General features: G+C 37.6%; 2 protein-coding genes across 4 annotated transcripts in view; both read right to left on the minus strand.

Moving 5' to 3' along the window:
• Positions 1–1,344, minus strand: part of LOC122066559 — a 6,095-nt gene extending 4,751 nt beyond the window's left edge. The window contains exons 1-3 of one of the 3 annotated variants that reach the window (XM_042630390.1): positions 1,077–1,343; positions 828–968; positions 463–555 (exon numbers count right to left, since the gene is read on the minus strand). In XM_042630390.1, coding sequence (XP_042486324.1) covers positions 463–555; positions 828–968; positions 1,077–1,247 — 405 coding nt within the window. In that variant the 5' untranslated portion in view covers positions 1,248–1,343. Of the gene's footprint in view, positions 1–314; positions 556–728; positions 969–1,076 lie in introns of those variants that run through there. The other 2 variants (XM_042630380.1, XM_042630396.1) reach the window with 2 other exon arrangements.
• Positions 1,345–3,913: 2,569 nt separating this feature from the next.
• The window catches only part of LOC122066549 (arginase 1, mitochondrial), a 16,846-nt gene continuing 2,466 nt past the window's right edge, over positions 3,914–18,293 (minus strand). The window contains exons 2-7 of the mRNA XM_042630368.1: positions 12,397–12,552; positions 9,946–10,105; positions 7,419–7,552; positions 6,417–6,626; positions 5,185–5,295; positions 3,914–4,379 (exon numbers count right to left, since the gene is read on the minus strand). Of these exons, the coding sequence (XP_042486302.1) occupies positions 4,119–4,379; positions 5,185–5,295; positions 6,417–6,626; positions 7,419–7,552; positions 9,946–10,105; positions 12,397–12,537 (1,017 nt within the window). The 5' untranslated portion in view covers positions 12,538–12,552 and the 3' untranslated portion in view covers positions 3,914–4,118. The remainder of the gene's footprint in view (positions 4,380–5,184; positions 5,296–6,416; positions 6,627–7,418; positions 7,553–9,945; positions 10,106–12,396; positions 12,553–18,293) is intronic.

The raw sequence follows: 18,293 nt of genomic DNA on the forward strand, positions 1-18,293 counted from the left end.
AACTGAATCACTTGAGACAAAGATACAAAGATACCAATAGACAAAGAGGTTAGGTGATTTGGATATTAATATGCAATATATGTCGACGTCTTTTTTATTTTATATTTTTTAAAATCTAAACATCTAAAATTGATATTTTTTTCCATTCTTGCAATGTTAGATTGTATAGTTTAAATTCTAAGCCATTTTTAACTCATCATATAGAACAATTTATGTATTTATTTTGTGTGTGTGTAATGAGGAAAGAGAGCAAAAGAAGAAGAGAGAAATCTAACAATATTTTCGGAAAAAGAAGATCTAAAGTGAGCTTGAGATTTTAAGAAATTGAACCATAAATATATATAAAGAAGATATTGATTATATTGAGTGTCCATATGAAGTTAATTTTTGTGGAAATCAAAGCCTAGGTTGGAGACCGGGAATAAACTTGATTTGAGACATCCATTGCTTACCCAAAGCAACCATAACTCCATCCTTCTTCCTCCTAATCTCCACTGTCGTCATTGAAAGCTTTCCTTTGTGTGCTATCGCCTTAGCTTCAATCTCCACCTCTTCCTGCATTATTTATACAGAGAATTATTACTCACAAAAATCAATATATTGGGCTTTCTCCACTGTTCTATAGAATTCGAATGGATGATCATCAAATAATGAGAAAGTATTAACGACTTGGGTAGAACTCATCCTTAAAAGCTAGTTGTTCAGGAGAGAGTGTTTTAAGGACTTACAAGTCTCCACATCACGATATGAGATTAATATTTCCGCCTACCGCATGGAAAATTAACGAAATTGAAGAAGTATTTGGGAATTGAAATGGAAGATGAAACCTGAATCTTAACAGTTGAGAAGTAGGATATGTTGAAATCAACAGATACTCTGAGGTGCCCTGTGCAAGTCGCTATAGCTGCAGCCCCAACTGCATCAATAATGGCAGCTATTGCTCCCACATGGCAATTCCCTGTTCTATCCTGCAAATTGTGAGACACCCCAATTGAACAAATGAATCAAATTAAAATCAAATTGATCTGAATCTGACAAAAACAAGAATAATTTTAAGATGAGATCGAGTTAGTTACAGATAATTCGTTGGGAAGGATTTGATTGCAGAGTATAGAACCCCTCTGGGCCTGTATGATCTGGAGACCTTTAAGCGAAAGGTATTGGAGATTATCTTCATTGAAGCGTCTCCGCTCATGTATTTTCACCCATTTCTTAACTTCTTCAATCACGATCGCTTCGTTTCCCATTGTTACAAATCAATGCTTCTTCATCATCACCCTCATCCTCGACCCACTTATTTATCTATCTGTCTATATCTCTCTCTCTCTCTCTCTCTCTCGACATCTTTAATCAATAAACCCCCCACCTCATTGTTGGTTTGTCCTAGTCCCCTTCAACCAAATTCTCCTTATTATAATCCTCACAAACCAACCAAAGAAACTCAAATCCCTTTACCTTAGGGGTCCTCTCTAATTAGTTGGGTGTCCAATTAATGATCCAAGGGTTGAGAGATGAATTGGGGATACACGCCATTTATTGGTATGCGTGTTCAGGATTTTCCCAACCTTTGGATCACTAATTGGGTATCCAATTAATTGGAGAGGAGTCAAATCTCCTTATCAATGAGATTACGCATTGGATAACACTATTTATGAGGTCATCGAGTTGGTGGATGCGGAGGAAGTCTGGGCAAAGCTAGAGAGTAGGTACAAGCCCAAATCGTTGACAAATTAATTGTTTCTAATGAAATAGTTGTATGACCTTCAGTCATCAAAGGGAGCAAAATTTAAGGTGCATTTAGATGAGTTCAACATGATACTAACAAAGTTTTTCACTCTAGGAGTTGAAGATTAAAAGGAGGGCATGGCGCTTCTTCTATTGGATTCACTGCCTCCTTCATTTAGTCATATCGTGACCACACTGTTGTTTAGTAAGGATACTTTCAAACTAGATGAAGTTATTGCTAATTTGCTATAGGTGAGACAAGGCCAAACAACAACAGTGAAAGACATCAAAGGAAGGTAATGCTTTGACTATGGCTACTGGTGGTGGTCAAGGCAAAGATAGACCAAATGAGAGACGAGGAATTCGACATGTATAAGAGTCACTCCAAGTCAAAAAGTAGCAAAATAACTTACTATTGTCATAAGCAAGGTCATTTGAAAAGGAATTGTCCAAAGCGTAAGGAGGGTAAAAAAGTGAAAAGGAGAATGGAAATAAATGTCCAATGCTACTAACGTGGAAGAGTCCTTAAGTGATGGAGATATCTCTCTGTATTTCATCAAGTACGAAAAACTTCAAATTGGAATTTAGATTTTGATTGCTTGTTTCATTTGTTTGGTCAAAGATCAGTTTGCTACATATCATCCACGTTGCATTGGTACTATCCCTACCCCAAAAAAAAAAAAAAAGAAAGTATTGGTACTATCTAAATGCAAATAATGTTAAAAGTAAGACTATTGGGATTATAACTATATGAATTTGCATGCTTGATGGGATTGTGTGAACTTTGATCACTGGTTGGATTTGAGAGGTTTAGATACTTGTTCTCAGGGTCTCTAGAGGGGTCATGGCTGTAATGCAGGGATGAATAATTTGGGAATTTGTACAGACTACCAGCAAGTGCTGAAACAAGTGAAACAACCATTGAAATTCAGACAAGAGATACAGGTGGACGGCGAAAATGTAAGTAATTCATGTTGTGAACATATGCAGATTTGGAAAGAAGCAAGTCTCTTTCGCTTCAAATCTTGTGAATGGACGTGTTCTCCGCGGGTCGTGTCTCAGAGGTAGAAAGGTGGAACACATCATATCATGTAAAGGTGTGGGTTATGCCGATTTCGCTATTAACAGACACGCAGAGACAATGGCATAATTGCATAATCGATATCAACACTATTCTTCAGTGTGACTTATAGAATCCAAGCCCAGATGGAGATTATTGTTTTTATGTGTTCTATTCTGCAATAGCCCACATAGATACTATTGGACTTGTATATGTATAAATTAGGATTTCTAATATATTTTCTCTGTAGCAGAAACCCTATATAAGCAAGGGAATTTACTTATTAGTGGCAAATTTTGTAAAGCGTATTTTGGCTTAGTGAAAAATTTTGTGGTTCTCTCGGGTGGATGTTGGCATTCATGCTGAATCTCAGTAAGTCCTCGTACAAGTCAAAGAGAGATCACATAGTGAGGTGAAGAGTGATGTAAAGTGTTTTCTGACTTGGTGAAAAAATCTCTAGATGATGACATTCGTTCCAAAGCACATAAAATCTGTGTTTGTGTGATTGTTTACTTGTCTTTTCTTAGAGTTTATGCTATCACAACCTCCAAATAATAATAGCTTAAAAAAATTAGGCAACAGGTTTTGTGCATGGCCGTGCATGTCGTGCACCCAACCATCCAGATCCCTCAAAACTCCTCACACCTCAAAAATAAATAAATAAATTCCAATAGTTGTCTGCAAGATCCAACACCAAGAAATCAGCTAATCGTTACATACAATTTACTGATAGATTGATTGGGCAGTCAATGATACGTATGAAAATACATAAGCTAATATTATCAGTATGTCACTGATAACAATTCTTGAGAAGATCAATTTGGATTTCCAACCCCCACCCCCTATTGCTTATAAAACAGGAAAGCTATTCTATCCAAGCATCCACAAACTCATTGATTGGCTAAAGAAAAAATCCACATAGAACATAGAGAACATCAATGAAATAAGAAGTAGAAAAAATGGAGATTCATTTCCCTTTATTATTGCAATTATTTTGCTTGGGTACTCTGTATTGTTGCAATTCGTTAGCATTGTTTCTTATATTTTTACTTCTTTTCAAGGTGTTCAAATAAAGATTTATCCCACATCTATGACACCAACACAATTACATAGCTATGCAAAGCAAGGGAAGTAACAACTGAAACTGATATCAGAAGAAACTAATTGTTCACTAACTGTATACAGATCATTCACGATTGTTTCATTGACATTTTTTTATGCGAAGTTTCATTGACATTGAATGACAAAAATGTCTAATCATTTCTTAAACACTTGGTTGTACTTGGAAAAAGGAATGACTCATGCAATGGAAGCATCCAACATGCATGTAGGGTCATTTTGATATCCTTGCAGTCAATTCTCTTACCAGCTTCGCAGCAACCATGGCAGTCATTCCATCAACAGTGTCACGCTGTGGGTTGAACTCCACAACATCCGCAGCTACTACATCAGCTTGGAGGTTTTGGATGATGTTGAGGACATCACGGAAAGATAGACCTCCTGGTTCAATGTGTGACACCCCAGGAGCAAATGCTGGATCAAGGCAGTCCACATCTAGTGAAATATACACTCCCTTTACACCTTCCCCTAGTTTCTGTCCATGAGTATAAAAGTACACGTAAGAAAGTATCCATATTATCATCTATTACAGACTGTTTTTATTGACTCATTATTTTTGCTTGTACTTCCTTTTAGATTATTACATTTCAGCAAAACAACTCAACTCAGCCTCATCCCAACAGATTTACATTTTGAGAACAGGGAATAATGGCGTCAGCTTATATGAAGATAAAAGGGAAGATAAGGAAGTTTAATGCATAAGGCATGCCTATACATAACTTCTTCCCTATGAGCTAACAGCAAGATTGGCAATTCGGACAAGCTATAAGTCAATTTGCAAGGTTCTCAATGGCCATGTAAGGTATCCTAAGCTGCTTTCCACGACCAAAGGAGGGATGAGAATTTCTGAATAAAATCTCTAGCCGTAGAAATATTCTTTGGAAAAAAATTTGATAATTCCCAACTTGGTCTATTTTGTTCTCAAGCAATCACTGTGTGCATGTGAATTCATGTGGACAAAGATCCCAACTCTCTCTACAATGTTGAGAAACATCCTTGAAATTTTAAGGGCTCAATACCCATGTAAGGCATCCTAAGCTGCTTTCCAAAACCAAAGGAGGGATGAGAATTCTCTAGCCATAGAAATAAAAGAAGTTTACAGTCCTTCAAAAAAAAAAAATATGGATAATTCCCAACTCGGTATACTTTGTTCCAAAGCAACATTGTGTGCATGTGAATTCATGTCCATACGTGTTTGTATGTGTGTGTGTGTGTGTGTGTGTGAGAGAGAGAGCGAGAGAAAGAGAGAGAGAGAGAGAGAGAGAGAGAGAGAGAGAGACCAAATTCTCCAAAAATTGTCGATCTCTTGAAAAGGTTCGCATTTCATATTGCTCCACACCAAATTTTTTCCCTTGCTCACGCCCTTCACTTGTTATGGACCTAATGCCAACCTAAATTCCAGAGAAAAGTAGAAATCAATAACTTTTCTGTGACACAATCAATCGGCAACCCTACAATATGAGATGAAAGGCAATCATGATATCACACGGGCAAAACAATTCATACATGATGAGGAAGACAAACTATGCATCATTCCATTGAATAAAGAACCAAGAAAAACTCTACCCCTGCAGGGGCTTAAATCTACATTCACCAGGATGAATATGTATTTGACAAGAAACTTATTAAACCCTGGTTTGTGATTCATAGTGTAGATCTAATGAATTGTCAGAGAAACAGAAAAATAAGATGAAAGGGAAAATAGAAGCTGGTTCAAGCATAACAAATGCAATGGGCAGGGTATCTCTTATTTAAGAAAAAACAAAGCCTTAGAACATGTGAAGAAACCACAATTAGTATTGAAATGAACATGTAAGGAGTATAGATATCCTTGTTTATATTTATCAGCTGGCAGCTTACTCAGAGCCCAGATTGTGGTAGCTGTTGTCCATGAAAACTCATATCAGTTGGGTTTTGACAAGTGGCATTACAAATATCTAAGAAACAGTCAAAAAATCAACTTAAGATATGTTGATTTAATGGCTGAAAATACAAAGCACAATGTTCAATATAAGGTGGTTCTTACAATTGAGATGGGGCCTGAAACTTGGAACATGGCCGATCTAGTTCCTTACCAATCTATTACAATGACCTGAGTTGTGGTTGGGGGGGGGGTGGTGTGGGATCAACACTCCACATGGCATAAATAGGTGGACTTAGAAAGCAAGCTTATCCGTGTCATTAATTCATATGCAAAGCATCATCAGTATCTAATATCACCCTAAAGAGTGGCCAGAAACAATCTAGTGTTAATTCTTAGCTTCCAGAAGTATTAACATCATTGTAGATCATTCAAATCCAAACTATAATAGCATAAAAAAGTGATAATAGGCTTTTCAGTTTTACAAATAACAGAAGAAATGCAAAATTATAAACCCGGACATCATGCAGAATTTCGGAAATGGTTCTCAAGAATATGTATGTTAATTTGCTAATATACATTGTCAACTGCATTATTGAATACAAATAGAAAATGATAATGGAGAGGTAAAATAAGTCCAATGTAGATTACTTGCAGAAGCCTCCGTGCATAACCACCCTCCATAATTCGGGCAAACGATGAAGCATGTGAATATTTGTTTCCTTCAAAAGCATGATAGATATCAGGATGGGCATCTAAATGAAGAATATCCACAGGTCCACCAAGCTTCTCTGATACAGCTCTTACGACAGGAAAAGATATTGAGTGGTCACCACCTAAAACTAATGGGCGAAGTGGATCCTGAATAAGCATTGAGACAAGTTACGGATTCAAAATTTATCCATATAAAGCTCAAGAGAGAGACAAAGTTCTATTAAGTATGATTACGGAAAATCAAAGAAATCTAAAGTTTTAAAAAATTTATTGCACAAAAATATACTATTTGCAACTAAATGAGTCTGATTGTGGCATAAACTAATATAACCAACATGCGGAAGAAAATAACACATGATCAGCATCAGCATCTACTTCCTTCAATTACGGGCTAGTTCCAGGAGTGGTTTGTACTAGCAATCATGTGTAAAATCAAGCATACACAAAATTCCAGATGTGCATGAAAAAGAGGATGCAGAAACTGAGATCTGAAATATTAATCTTGCTTGCCAGAGAAGCCCAAATCTTTGGTCATGATGGACAAAGTGAATTTCCCCTATCTTAAATGCAATAGAGTAGGGTATAGCTTTCTTCCAGCTCTAATCACACCCATCCAATAGGTTACAGTTTACCATTTTACCGTTTTAGTAATGGGACTTTCAGTGGTACCATCCCCCCTTACCCCTTCTCCCCCTTCCCAAAAAAAAAAAAAAAAAAGATGGGTGTGAACAATCTCTTATAGAACAAAGGAAGTTTAAAACTAATATGAACGAAGGCCTAAAGCATATACAATTCCCGGTTAATAAACAAAATCCCTAATTGAAAAATGCTCCATGAGATATTTTCATTTTCTAAATTTCTAGAAGATAGATCAGTAAGTAGCCTTTAAAGGAGAAACATAAACACTGTATATATCAAAAAGGAAAATTAAGGTCTTACTTCTTCCATCACAAGTTTCACAGAATCACTTATAATTTTCATCAATCTATCATCATCTACACCACAATCTCGAATCTCTTGAACGGGAACATCCCCAACATCAGTTAAAACACGTGGATCCTTTAATTCTTTCCCTGCAATTCCCAAATACATATAACATTGAGATATAGTAAGTTTACATATATGAAAAAGATAAGAACTGCAAAACCCAACATGTTGCCACAGAAAGATATATAAGCACAAAAAAATTTGTGGACTTTGTATACCCTAAGTCAGTCTCCAAAGGTCTCACAAGCTCTCCTGGAGGCTAACTTGAGATATGATATCAGGGTACCTCTTCCAAAATGCCTTCCTCCACTCTATTGAGGGAATATAGAAAATGATCTGTTATTCAAAGTTTTTCATAGAGGTAACAAAAGTACAAATAAATAACACGTCATCCTTTTTCCTTTTTTTAACTGTCAACATTGTGGGGCTGAATGGTTGGTATAGATAATCATGTTTCTAGTCCGGACATGGATTGGTTGATCAAAGGTGGAGGAGTGCTAGAGTTTTGAGAAGGACAAGATAACAATGGCCGTTTCTCAAAATAGAAGGGGATAAGGCACTTAGGCCCAACAATTAATTCTTCACTGAGAAAGGAAACTATTAGGGGAATATCACCAAAGAAAAAAAAGGGATGTACAAGTGATTTTCAGAGCTAGGGCCATCAGCCTCATTGGCAGCATCTATAAAGATCATTACAAGGGATATTCCACCTCTCAAAGAGAATTCCTTGATGATGTCATATTCACTTCTCAAGGAGCTTTCATCAAAAATAGAACGATTGTGAATGAGATTTGATTTCCAGTGAGTTCCAAGAATGGCTGAAAGCATCTGGGAAATTGGGAGTGGTTTGCAAAAGTGAAATGTAAGATAATATGAATAAGTTTATCGTTTATATCTTGGGACAAAAAGGTATGAAGGAATTACTTTTCTTTGGACTTCTTGATCCTAATAAACAGGCCCCCTAAAGTTCTCCTTCCAGCTAGAAGAGGCATTAGACATGGTGGTCTTTGTATTTCATTCTTTTCACTGCTGTTGCGGACAACATGTTTATGATGATATGCATCTAGAATGATAATGCAACTTGTTTCTAGTTGGTGGAAATAGCGTGATCCAGAATAAAACCAACATATGATATGCAACAGAATGACAATGACACTGGTGCTTGGATAACACAAAAAATGAGCATGTGGAATGATCCAGATTAAAATGAATGAAGTAGATTTGGAATGACCCAACTACGTATTTGTATAATATGGAGCTTGGATCAATGGAAGGGTCATTTATAGCTAAATCCATCAGTTCTGTCCTTTCTTTAACATTCCTTGTTCTAGTCAAAAGGTCTTGAACATAATACTCAATTTCTCTTTTGAATCTTGAAATTCAATGTAAATTGTAAAAAGACAATGAATTAGTGATGAAGATTCATTCATAGAATTCTTCTGCAAGAAAAGTCAAAGATGGAATATTAACCCTTTTTTTCATGTGTATGAATTCTATTTAGAAAATGTGTCACCCAGCTTATCAAGTTCTAATGTGGAGTGGAACAATGATTATTTTGAATGTGAACCCAATGACACTTCTTACATCAATTCACCCAGCATCAGCATTTTTTTTTAAATGCTTACCCAGAGAAATGGAGACGGGAAGTACTTGTTTCAAAAAGTTAGGGTACATGTAGAAACTAGGAGGAAAGTTCTATATGTAATTTAAAGCCACCTAAAGGCAATTAATGGATGTCTCCCTGAAGTGTCATAATCCTTTTTCTAACTATGAACAGCATCCTACCATCCCTAATACACAAAATACACTTTTATTAGAAAGCCTAACCCCTTTGGATGGGTAGGACCAAGTAGCTGCTGACATTTCTATTTCTTTAAATACCAATAATAGGTGTTCGTTTTAGAATGACAAACCCTGAGAATCTAGTATTATTTTCTTTGTGAAATATTGACAAGACATTGACTTAGATATTAAGGACAAATTATTTCTAGTCCATTAAAAGAAAATCCACAGTTAGAATTTCAGTTCAAATGAAGTTTCAGTTGAAATATCAATAAGCTCAGATAATATACCAGAACTTTTTAATTTTCTTGGGAGAATCAACTCAGGGTTTCACCTAAAAATTGGTTTCACTTTCTGGTGTCCTTTTCAATACTCCTCAACAATTGGAAACAAAACCACTTCAGTCTCCACTGCTATATTTATAAGCAGTCAGTGAGAGGTAAATCTTTGGTACTTATGAAAGTAAAGGCATTCTTCTACGAGGCATTGGGAACTCTTGTGTCTCCAAACTACATCATGTACATCGTATAGCAAAATCACAGATAGGCACGTTCAACATTTTCAATATAACACAAAGATACAACAACAATGCAGCATAATTCACAAACATATGACATGTACTGACAGGATAATTGTGAAAAGGTGTCAGTGAGCATGTTACAAGCTCTTCTGTTAAATGAAAGAGCATTGTACTGACCTTCTTCAGTTGTAGAGTTTGTGCTGCCACACCAGATTGCCTCCCTAATCCGTGGAGGAGCAAATGCAGGTCCCTGAAGAAAAGATGAGTTATGCCCCAAAGGAACTCCAAGAAGTGATGTTGATGCTTTAGCACCTCCTAATGCTCGCACAAGCTCCCCCTGAAGAAATCAATATTAACCCTTGGATTGTAGATTATAATGTCATGCCATGAATGGTGAAAGTTCAAAGCCTCTCAAAAGAAAGCCAAAACATACAGCCTTTAATGAGTATATGCATGATAAACTAGAGAAGCTGATGTACATCGCAGAAACAAGGCCCCAAAATCATTTCAGATCGGTTGTGGAATGCGACTGCTGTGGGAGGCAGCCTGGTCTGGTGTGGCTTGGTTCTTGGTTCTTGATTAGCTCACTCAAGGACAGCTTGCATGTACAAGAATTAAAGATTCATTCAAGATTTGTGGGCCCCATTCTGACCATAACATGGAGGAATTTTGGGGTTGATTGATATTTTTTTGGTTCTAATTTTTTTCTTTTTTTTTGCAGCCTGGTTTGGTGTGGCTTAGTTCTTGGTTCTTGATTGGCTCACTCAAGGACAGCCTGCATGTACAATAATTAAAGATTCATTCAAGATTTGTGAGCCCCATTCTGACCATAACATGGGGGAATTTTGGGGTTGATTGATATTTTTTTGGTTCTTGATAACTTTTTTTTTCAGCCTCGTCTGGTGTGGCTTAGTTCTTGGTTCTTGATTGGCTCACTCAAGGACAACCTGCAGGTACAAGAATTAAAGATTCATTCAAGATTTGTGGGCCACATTCTGACCATAACATGGGGGAATTTTGGAGTTGATTGATAACTTGCGTGAGGAGGAATTGGTGGAAGAGTTGTATATTTTTTTGGATTCAGTTACTATTTTCGTGGAGGTGATTTTTAGGGTATTATTTCCAGATCTTATGGGCCCCACGGCCAGCTGCATGAGATCAATTTGAAGACTAATTGGCAACCGCTGGATCCTTGCTTCACAAGGAATCGATTTGGTTATCTTATTTACCTTTTTAGATTTGTTTCTTTCCTATTTTCTTGCAATAGGTGATAGGCTAGTTTCCAATTAAGAATGGATTTTATTTTGATTTGGATTTGTAATAGGAAGGTTTTTATTCAGTCAATTAGGTTGTAATTGATGATCAATTCTATAAATAAAAGATAAGGCTGATCTACAGCCGACGATTGAATGAATAAAGAAAAAAAAAGAAGAAAGCTTTGTGCTGGTAAACTGTGAGATGCAGTGTTGTGAGAGACAGCTTGGGTGAGATGCTCGACCCAACCTATCCCCCTTCCCCACCTATCTTCTTCTTCCCCTTCTCCGCTTCTCTATTTTTTGTTTATTTCTTTCTCTCTATTTTATTTTCCCTGCTATCAATCAAGCCCAACACCTGCTGCCATTGCAAGATCTGAGAAGACAAGTCCAAGACCTGCAGCATCTATTTTGTTCAATCTACCAACTGGTAGCGCCTGTGATCCTGTTCTGGAATTAATTTCTAGTCATCTAGCTAGGAATTAGTTCTGAGCATTTAAATGATATAGACATTCTCAGTATCCACTGATTACAATGAACCATGCCAAAATAGGAGCAATACAGAGTGTGCTTCCATGTTTTAATAGCAATGCATCTTAACGTTACTTCTCCAACATAGACAACAATCAGGATGTAGAGCAAGGTATAATGCATGATCTTTTGTCCATGGGAAAGATTCACAGTATCCTGTGTGGGGAATTTTTTTACTAGAAAGCCAAATCCTCCCTTTGTGATCAAACCACCGTTAGAGTAAAAGGAAAATAATGTAAAAACTTAGAACTAGAATTCACATATGCACTTAAGCGCTAGTTAACTTCAGAATGGTTCTCTGGGTAATGCAAGTGTTGTGTTCAGAACAAGAATTTGCACATAAACTTAATACTCAGGTAACTTTAGAACAGTTGGTAAATGTTGCACACTCTTTCTCAACTGCCCATAACTAAAGAGAAGCAAATTCTAGTTTTGAAGTTAACTTATTTTTAAGACGCTTACCACATACTGGCTGCTAATTGTCAACTGCCCAGAACTCAAGAGGAGCAAATTCTAGTTTTGAAGTACTTATTTTTAAGCTTGCCACAGACTTATCAGAAACGGAAAGACAGTGAACAAGACTAGATTAAATTAAAATTTACTTTACATTCTATCTTCAATCGTTCTTCAAATATTTTTTTTTTCATCGTATAATCACATCACTCGTCCCTAGTCAACAGTTAATATGAAATAAAATGTCATAATATGATTGACATAATGTGCAAAAATGAGTGTGTTTACAGAGAACAAAACCACAGCTAGCAACCTGTCACAGGTGACTCCACGAGTTAAAAGAGGAAAGGTTTGTGGAGATAATAGAATATTAGATGGAGCAAAAACAAACCTTAAGTTTTGCCCTCTCACGAATGAGAGTAAGAGAAGCCTCCATGACACGATTTTGGCCTTTTTCTAACAAAGCAGTGTGGAAATTTGCAGCATTCAGTTGTTGCAAGTAGTTAATCCCCTGCCTCCCAGTCTTCCACATGACTGCGAAATCGAACTAATACCACAATATTTTTTAGTAATTAAGTGATTACATGTATCTGCAACAAAACTGTAAGAGTTCATGCTTCTTTTCTAGGTATTCAATAAACTTAAATAAACACTAGCGATTATATAAGCCCATCTCCTTCATATTGCTAGCAGAGATCATAACAGAACACCTAATGTGGAAATGGATTCTTCTCTGAGCTTCCATCCTTAACAAATAGTAGCTAACAAATAACCACAAGAAAATTAGAAAGCCTGAAATAAGTCGGAAGAATGTTTGACCAATGAACAGTGAATCAGATGAGAGGAGGATAACAAGGAGAGACTACTAAAGTATGTTACATTGGCCATCTTATTCAAACAAGACGTGTAAGATGTTCATATAGTTTTAACTAGATTGGGATGACAGGAGAACATTTGGGTAGCCAATGCAAGTAGTTTGGGATATGGCTTCACAAGTCAAGCATTATCATATTAACATATATCTGGTGATTCAATTACATTTTATTCATACTGTCTACTTACGTGGAGTAAGATCTTAACGAGGAAGCATATACTTGATTGTAAATACAAAGAGGGAAGCAAAACAGAGTACAGAGCTACCAGGTTGCACAGAATACCAGTAGCCCCTTTGTTCCTAAAGAGATTATTCATGAACTTGTCCAACAGGTTAACTTAAATCCTGGACTCTCCTAGCTAGTTCAAGCTATTTTGTTCCACATTGCTTGTCTGAATGGCCTCTCAACATAGCCTTTTTTTTTTTTTTTTTTTTTTTTTGGGGTGGGGGGGGGAGGTGAGGGATCCTATAATGTTATTCTTTTAGAAGACTCCCTAAGGGTAGCTATCCAAAGAACTTGTTTTCAATTGCGGATAAGATTACACAGGACATCTGCTGACTCTATGAAATGGAATTCTATTTATGACTTGGCTAGATGATTCCACTCTTCCATAAACAAATTCAATCAAGCAAACCCAAGTATTGAGATGCACACATAGAGAACCAGGAACAACAATAAGAAACAATATTACTGATGCGGATCCGGGTTCCAAGAACAGGAATCGGATCGCTTAGGGCCCACAATAAAGTAGTAAATTCAAAATATAAAGAGTAATGGCAGTTCTGTAATTAACTGAAACTCAAGGGAGGTGGCAGTTTAGTAATTACAAAAAACCTAGAAAGCAGTAGCAGACTTGTAGATAAAAGGGACCTTAAAAGGATGAAATGAGGATAAAGTAACTGATGGGATATGAAGGGGATTAGAATTATTGACCAGGGGTAGTCTTGGAAGCAATTACTGGGCATGGGTAAGTAGTAAATAAAGGTGGAATGGAAGGGGTATTAATATGGAGGTAAAACAAAAGAGGGACTTTTACACAAAAGAACAAATACTAAAGGACAAAAATCAAGGGGTTTGAGGGGTATAATGTTATTGCAAGGAATAAACACAAAGACCAAGAATCGTGGGATAGAGAGGGTTGTCTTCAACTTCAACCTTGTAAGTTTCAGCCATGGGGGAGGCGGAGAACCAGCACTACGATAGGAAGAACTCCCTCACCTTTGGCCTGCTGGACTTGAGATTTCAGGTGTAGGCTCCTACTCCAAAGCCCTACCGTAGGCATGCTTTAATGCATCCAATAATCAGCAACCCAGGGAGATTTAACCCTTTGGAACCAGACGTGGGCGGCACCTATAGTTATCCTTAGTTGCAGTTTTTATTTCTCTCAACAGGGATGGTATTACGGCAAGAATCTCTAAGGGTTTGGTCGCCCGGGGAAGGGCTACCTTTGACTCAAAGCTCGGAACCAATCAGTAGCATTCACAGGTTCAACAAGCTTTCCTTTTCTGACTGATATTACTGTCCATAAACAGAGGATGGGAGAATAAACCAGAAACGAGGAAAGAAGAGAATTAAATAGAATAAAACGAGGTAGAGAGAGAGACTGCAGGGAAGAGGACGAAGAAGAATAGGAAAAAATCAGACGAGGGGAGAAAATCAGAAGAGGAGGAAAAGAGGGTCGGCAGCCATTGTTCAACCAAAACCTAAATTCTCAAATTCATTCAAAAAAATCTAAAACTGAAATTTCTCCATCGATTACATGTCCAATATAAAGAAAAAAAATCAGAAAATTAATGGCAACTGACTTAAAATGGAAACTAATCTAAAATTAGAAACTAACTAATTTCAAAGAAACTGTTTCTAAAACAAAAGAAAATCAAATCAAAAGATTTTTTTTTTCTAAGTCCATCGTGCAACTGCATCAGCTCTCCCGGTCTTAAAAGAACTCAACTCTGTCGAGTTAGGTTGTGCTCCCAAGACACCCTTGTAAGTTGCTCGCTAATGAGGTGGCACGTATCTCGAAACAGAAGATGGGAACAGAACACCAAGAGGAGGGAAAGTAGGCTGACGTGTCACCGAAGCAGGAGTCAGTCGACGACGTGGCATGTCTAATAATGCGTGTGGCCTCATTAAGTATATATGACCCCCTTGCTTCACCTTGATGGTGTTCCGTGTGCCATCATAGAGAATGCCTACATGTCGTTGCCAAGGCCACCCTAGAAGAATGTCGCAGTGCGCCAGTGGGGTGACCAAACAAGTGACATGGTACTGTAACGGCCCAAACTGTAAGTGTACTCGAACAACTGCAGTGGCCTCTTCTAGAGCTGTGGGTCCAAAACCTCGCACGTGAATCTTTTTGAAAAGCTGCTTCTGTGTAAGGTTGTGTGCTCGAACAAATTCAGCAAATATAAAATTTACTTCTGCCCAGTATCAACAATTGCATGAACATCAATGGGGTCGGAGCTGTGCAGAAGAATACCCTACTATCTGAAGAGAGGAGCTTTATCAACTAGTCTATTTGAAAAGAATGAAAGGCTAGTTAAATGAGCTTCTACATCCTCATCTTCATCATCGACAATATCATCGTCCTCGAGGGGATAAGGATATAAATGAAATTCATCTTCACTCTTCTCTGTCGGCTACTTCTCTATTACATTCACAAAACGAGTCCTATTGGGACACTTGTTGGAGTAGTGACCCTTCTCGCCACAACTATGGCATATGATATTCTTCACCCCAACACTATCCTTGTTGAACTCTAACCTTTTTTCTTCAACTCTGCGAGCTTCAGGCTTCTTTTCCTCCATACGTGGTAGAGATCTATAAACTGAAGAAGTCTTGAACATACCCTTCCAATAAATGGACTTCTCTTCGGCTGTCTTGGCATTAGTCGCTGCCACATCAACAGACCTGAAATCAGTGTTAACCAACTCAAGTCGAATCTCAGTACTTAACCCACTGATATATCGCATCACCCGTTGCTGGTCTGTTTCCTAAAGTCGACACCTTGAAGACAACTTGTGGAACCTACATCCTTGTTACCTTGTTGCAAGTTAAGCAATTTATGGAACATTACATTTTCATAATTAAGAGGAACAAATTTTTCAGTCAGGATCATGACCCCCAATTGGTAACGGGTCCAAGTCTTCTGACAAACCTTGCATGTAGTACATCATCCCACCATGAACATGCATACCCAATAAACTTGGTGATGATGAATCCACACTTCTTCACGTCTGGAAGAGACTTATACGCAAAAATTCTCTCCACTTTGGCAAACCAGTCAAGAAATTCCTCAGGTCCCTCTTCACCACTGAACTCGAGAACCTCAACTTCGTTGCCATAATCTCTGTCAGAAAATTGCCGGGTAACATCCTGCGGAACAACTGGATCAAGTTGCTGCCTCTAAGGTGTATCTTCGATCCGTAAAGTGTTGAGCTGAGGAGATAATGTAGAGGATCCTTCTTCAGCTCGCTTATCGAACCTCTTCATAAAAGCAATCATCTCTTCCATAAACTTATCAAACTTGGTTTCAGACCTGTCATGGTTAGAAAATTACAGGAAAATTTGCTCTGATACCACTTGATGCGGATCCGGGTTCCAAGAACAGGAATCGGATCGCTTAGGGCCCACAATAAAGTAGTAAATTCAAAATATAAAGAGTAATGGCAGTTCTGTAATGAAGTGAAACTCAAGGGAGGTGGCAGTTTAGTAATTACAAGAAACCTAGAAAGGAGTGGTAGCCTGTAAATAAAAGGGACCTTAAAAGGATGAAAGGAGGTTAAAGTAACTGATGGGATATGAAGGGGATTAGAATTATTGACCAAGGGTAGTCTTGGAAGCAATTACTGGGCATGGGTAAGTAGTAAGCAAAGGTGGAACGTAAGGGGTATTAATATGGAGGTAAAACAAATGAGGGACTTTCACACAAAAGAACAAATACTAAAGGAAAAAAAATCAAGGGGTTTGAGCGGTTTAATGGGATTGCAAGGAATAAACACAAAGACCAAGAATCGTGGGATAGAGAGGGTTGTCTTCAACTTCAACCTTGTAAGTTTCAGCCATGGGGGAGGTGGAGAACCAGCACTACGATAGGAAGAACTCCCTCACCTTTGGCGTGCTGGACTTGAGATTTCAGGTGTAGGCTCCTACTCCTAAGCCCTACCGTAGGCATGCTTTAATGCATCCAATAATCAGCAACCCAGGGAGATTTAACCCTCTGGAACCATACCTGGGCGGTACCTGTAGTTATCCTTAGTTGCAGTTTTTATTTCTCTCAACAAGGATAGTATTACGGCAAGAATCTCTAAGGGTTTGGTCGCCTGGGGAAGGGCTACCTTCGACTCAAAGCTTGGAACCAATCGGTAGCATTCACAGGTTCAGCAAGCTTTCCTTTTGTGACTGATATTACTGTCCATAAACAGAGGATGGGAGAATAAACCAGAAACGAGGAAAGAAGAGAAGTAAATAGAAGATAACGAGGTAGAGAGAGACTGCAGGGAAGACGAAGAAGAAGAATAGGAAAAAATCAGACGAGGGTAGAAAATCAGAAGAGGAGGAAAAGAGGGTCGGCAGCCATTGTTCAACCAAAACCTAAATTCTCAAATTCATTCAAAAAAATCTAAAACTGAAATTTCTCCATCGATTACATGTCCAATATAAAGAAAAAAAATCAGAAAATTAATGGCAACTAACTTAAAATGGAAACTAATCTAAAATTAGAAACTAACTAATTTCAAAGAAACTGTTTCTAAAACAAAAGAAAATCAAATCAAAAGAATTTTTTGTTTTTTTTTTTCTAAGTCCATCGTGCAACTGCATCAATTACAAGTTCTTTCCATGGGGGAAAAAATAAACAGTATACACTGCCATTTTCTGGGCATTATTATCTTCTAAACCAGTGAATCCGGCCCAATCAGGACCACTTATAATACATAAGTCATAATATCTGGGGGCCAAACCATCTGAACTAAGACTGTTTTTCAATCATATGTAATCACAACAAGATGTCCCATTTTATCTGAAAGTTTGGACTTAAGGCAATACAATCATTGGTCATTGACAGTTAAAGCAGTATCCAATCAAGTTTGTCAACTAGAGACCTTCCAAGTTACACAATGGAAATCTCAAGCACTAGAAGAAAATATATAAGAACAGTAAAGGAAGCAGATGATCATATAATAAAGGCTTCCACCTCCAACACACCCCAATCCCCCCAAAGGCCCAACAGTGTGACAGGAAAATGAATGATCTCGGATCAGGAAACCAATGGGACAGATACTTCAGCGACTCGGTAAGACAGTGTTGTCACAACATGAACAATGAATATTCTTCCTTTGTTGGGACTAAGCTATGGAATATTGAAGAAAAAAAAATCTGATATTGTTATCCTCAAATGGGTAACATTTTGTTT

This window comes from Macadamia integrifolia, chromosome 2 (assembly GCF_013358625.1).
Source record: "Macadamia integrifolia cultivar HAES 741 chromosome 2, SCU_Mint_v3, whole genome shotgun sequence".
In the NCBI taxonomy this organism is placed as follows: domain Eukaryota; kingdom Viridiplantae; phylum Streptophyta; class Magnoliopsida; order Proteales; family Proteaceae; genus Macadamia; species Macadamia integrifolia.